Here is a 4182-nt window from a genome sequence, read left to right as displayed (position 1 = left end):
GGGGGGGGGGGGGCCACCCTATACGCGCTGCGCCTGCGGCGGCAGCGCCAGACGCGTCGCCGGCTCCGGCGCGGTGGCGGCGGCACTGGAATGCCGCGCGGCCCCCGCCCCGCACCGACCTCGCGCCTGCGGCATTGGGGGCGTGGAGCCCGCGCCGCAGCGCTCCTCTCCCCGTCGCGCGCACCGCACGGCTGCGACTGCCGCCAGGCCGTCAGATCACCAGATGACCAGATCAGGCGGAGCCGGCCTTCTCCGGGTCAATCAGGTCAACGGGGAACACGTCCCGCGCCTCGGGGTAGAGCAGCTGGCGGAGGGGAGGGGGGAAGGCAGAGGGGGCAGGCATCAGGTGACGGCAGGAGGGGCACTCTGCAGTAAAGCAGCGGCATGGCGCATACCGGCCAGCACGCTCACACAGTGAGACTTGCCCACGCATGCATTTGTCTGTTATACGCAAGTACACGTGCACAATCAGGCTGACGTGCACGAAACACATACTACACATACAGACACAGACTCTCTCTCTCTCTCTCGCACACACCCCCCTCCCACACACACACACGCACTCACAGAGACGCACTATCTCACACACACACACACACACACACACACACACACACACACACACATTCTCATTCTCTCTGACAGATTCACACATGCACACACTCACGTATACGCACGCATTTCCCTCACACGCACACGCAAACACGCACACACACACGCACACGCACACACACACACACCAACTCCCCCCTCTCACCTGCTTCTTCCCCGCGAGGTACTTGTTGATCATGCGCGTGGTGGAGTAGTTGAAGCCGTCACTGCCCGCCATGAAGCGCGCCCCGTTGCGCGCCTCGTTGATCTTGGTGCGCACCTTGGACGCCAGGACCTGGGGTATGTGGTGTGGGTGTCGGGTGTGGGGTGAGGGGTGGGTTGGGTTGGGTTGGGTTGGGTTGGGGTGAGGTCGGGTGGGGTGTGGTGAGGGTGTATGTGAGGGAGACAGTTTGTGTGTGTGTGTGTGTGTGTGTGCGTGTGTGTTCATGTGAGTGATCATGTGTGTGTTCTTGCGGGGATCATATGTCGGAAGCAAGAGGAGGTGTGGTGCGAGGCATGTGCGTGAAAATCGAGAGGGCCGGCCGGGTTCTGACGGGTTCCGCCGCGGCTTGGATGTTTTTCGCACACAAGCGTCCGTGCGCTGAGCGTCGGCGCGCGGCCCACTGCGCCAACCCCGTCGCGCGCTAGCGGCGTTGGGGACGCACTCGCTGTCGGGGCCCTGATGTTTGAATCCGCCCTCCCCCACACCCCTTGGTACCCTTGCAACACGCCGCCCTCAGCTCTCACACCCACACCAGCACGTGACAGCGCATGTACACGCCCACACACACCCCCCCACACACACACTCTCTTATATGCACGCCTCCTCTCCCCCCACCTTGCCGAGCTCCACCCCCCACTGGTCGAAGCTGTTGATGTTCCACACAAAGCCCTGGACCGCCACCTGGTGCTCGTACAGCGACAGGATCTGGCCCACCTGGGGGGCGGCGGTACGAGTGGGGTGGGCAGTACGAGTGGGGGCGGGGTTACAAGTGAAGGCGGGGGTACATTGCGGGAGTGCGAGGAGGAGCGGCTGTCTGAGCCGGGGCGGCAGTGAGAGTGGCGGCGGCGAGGGGGTTGTATTGTGAAGGGCCGTGAGGATGAGGGCAGCCTCTGGATCTGGGATGGCTGCAGGTGCGTGCTGCTTTTCAGGCGCGTCGCGAGCAGTGTCGCAGTGCCAGGCGATTCAAGGGCCTGCATACATAGTGTGTGCTCTGATCAGCTGGCACTCAGGGCCGGCTCAGCCCGTCCGGGGCGGCGGCAGGCGCGCGCCCGCGGCGCACTGGAGGGCTGTGCGGCGCTGGCGGCGCCCCGGGCTTCCTGCACACGCGGCGAGCCCCTTATGCCAGCTGTTCAACTTGTGTTTTTTTGGCCTCACCGTGTATGCGTTGAGCTCGGGCAGCAGCACGCTGAGGCTGGGACGGTTGCCCGTGAACACCCTGGGCAATTGGGGGAGGGGTGGGGGGGAGGGGTGCGGAGGTCGTGGCGCCAGTGAGAAAGAAACGGCGAGGAGGAGAGCGGGGGCCGAGGCTGTGGCGCCGTTGGAAAAGGCCGGCCGGGGAGGAGCTCGCTGCTAATACTCGCAGAAGCCCGGCAGCGCCCCAGCGTCGCCCCCTCAAGGGCTGACAAGAAGGGCGACGCCGCCACGACCCGCCGGCGCCCGCCCGGCACGACCCGTGTGCTGGCTGGGCGCATCCCAAGCGCGTCGTCCTCAGGCTTGAGGCCTGGCTCGCGGATGACCGAATAGTGTCGTATTGGACAAGCAAAGCGCCGCAAACGCCGCTGGGCATGCCAGGTTCAACGTGGGGGTACCATCAACCCTAAAAAATACAGTCTCAAAACCTGGGCTGCAAAGTCTACACGCACAACCCCGGACCCCAAACCCCGGGCTGTGCAAATTCTTCAGTTCACACAGCCCAGGGTTAACATTGGCCTTGGTTCCTGACCCCTGAACCCCAAACCCTGGGCTCTCCCGACCAATCCAGCTCGCCCGCCGAGCGCCCCCTGGAGCATCAACCCCAAACCCTAGGGTGCATAAACCAGTGCACACAGCCTAGGGTTTGGGGATCATGGTTCAGGCATAACTCTTTCTTGCCCGCCAAGCACCCCCTCAACCCCCAACCCTGGGCTCTGCCAACCAACCCTTCATGCGTCCCAAGTGCCCCGTGGAACCTGCACCTCTGGGTTCTGCCGACCAAACTCTGCGAGCAACAAGCCTGCTGTCCCCAAAGCGGCCCCACCTTTGCAGGACCCGGATCATGGTCCTGGTAAAATCCTTCGTGGCCCCCAAAGCGTCCCCTGGACCCGAAACCCCAAAACTCTGAGCTCTGCCAACCAACTCCGAACGCGTCCCAAGCGCCCCCTGGACCCTGAGCCCCAGATTATGAGCTTGGCCGACCAACCCCGCAAGCGGCAAGCCAGCTGTCCCCCAAGCCACCCCCACCTGTGCGGCACTAGGAAGTCCGGTACGTTCTGGCTGCGCAGCTCTGTGCTGGTCTTGCCATAGGCCAGGGCGTCGGCCTGGGCGAAGAAGTTGCACATCAGCTCGTCGTGGTTTGACACGATCTCGTTCTGGGGGTGGGGTTCGGGGTCCAGGGGTTCAGGGTTGAGAGTTTAGGTGCGGCCGGGGAAGGGTGGTTGGGGGCGTCGAGGGCGTGCTGGGGTCGGAGGGGGCGACTGGGCGGCGGGTGGACATGCGAGCTGGCGAGGCATGATTTGAATAATCACGTGCATCATTCCCAAGGGTATGCCCTGCAACAGACTCAGCAACACACACGCGCACACACACACACATGTCCGCTAGGACTCCTTCAAAAACGCAGAAACACGTAGATACGCACACACACATACACACACACTACTTCAGACATACACATACATGCCCCCGACCCCTCATGCCATACCTTGAGGTACACTGACTGCTGGCTGCGCACAATGCCGATGAAGTCGCAAGGGATGACGCGGCCCTGGGGGTTGGTTGATGTTTCCGAGGGAGCAGGGGTCACGCAGCCGGCGCAGAAGGCAGATGGTGGCGGCAGGCAATCGGGGGCACGCGACGGCGGGCAGGGGCGCCCGACAGATGAAGACCCTCCTCTGGCAAAGCAGCGAACGCAGGCGCCGGCAGCTCCACAACCCTGGTTTCTGAATCCTGAACCCCAAGGTCAAGAGCTTTCACTTGTAATTCTGGTTGACTTCGTCGCCGGCTCCCCCCCCTCCCCCCACCTGGTGGATGAGCTGGTAGAAGGAGTGCTGCCCGTTGGTGCCCGGCTCACCAAAGTCGATCTCACCGGCCTGGCGGGAGAGGGCAGGGGTTTTGGGGTTCGGCTTGGGATTGGGGGTCCACTCACACGCCGCGTCGAGCCACGCCGCGACTGTGCGCCGCCGCCCCAAGACAACCGCGCGAGACAGCCCAGCAAGCCACAGCATGGCGCGCCAACACTCAGCTCCAAACGGCACAAGTGCGTTGCCGGGCAGGACACAAGAACACACACACATACACACACACACACAAACACATGCACATATACACACACACACACATGCGCGCACACACACACACACACATGCACGCAGGCACGCGCGCACACACAC

The 4182-nt window shown here is 63.5% G+C and overlaps 1 protein-coding gene across 1 annotated transcript; it reads right to left on the bottom strand.

Moving 5' to 3' along the window:
* Window positions 1-232: 232 nt before the first annotated feature.
* Window positions 233-4017, bottom strand: MNEG_13411 (glucose-6-phosphate isomerase; the record flags this gene model as incomplete). The annotated part of the gene is made up of 8 exons (XM_014038117.1): window positions 233-304; window positions 758-886; window positions 1430-1528; window positions 1970-2030; window positions 3035-3162; window positions 3495-3557; window positions 3814-3882; window positions 3985-4017. The coding sequence occupies 8 exons, from the start codon at window positions 4015-4017 to the stop codon at window positions 233-235; spliced, it is 654 nt and encodes a 217-aa protein (XP_013893571.1).
* Between the last annotated feature and the right edge of the window lie 165 nt (window positions 4018-4182).

Source organism: Monoraphidium neglectum (genome assembly GCF_000611645.1).
Source record: "Monoraphidium neglectum strain SAG 48.87 unplaced genomic scaffold scaffold03808, whole genome shotgun sequence".
NCBI lineage: Eukaryota > Viridiplantae > Chlorophyta > Chlorophyceae > Sphaeropleales > Selenastraceae > Monoraphidium > Monoraphidium neglectum.
This window is presented reverse-complemented; position numbering and strand designations above follow the sequence as displayed.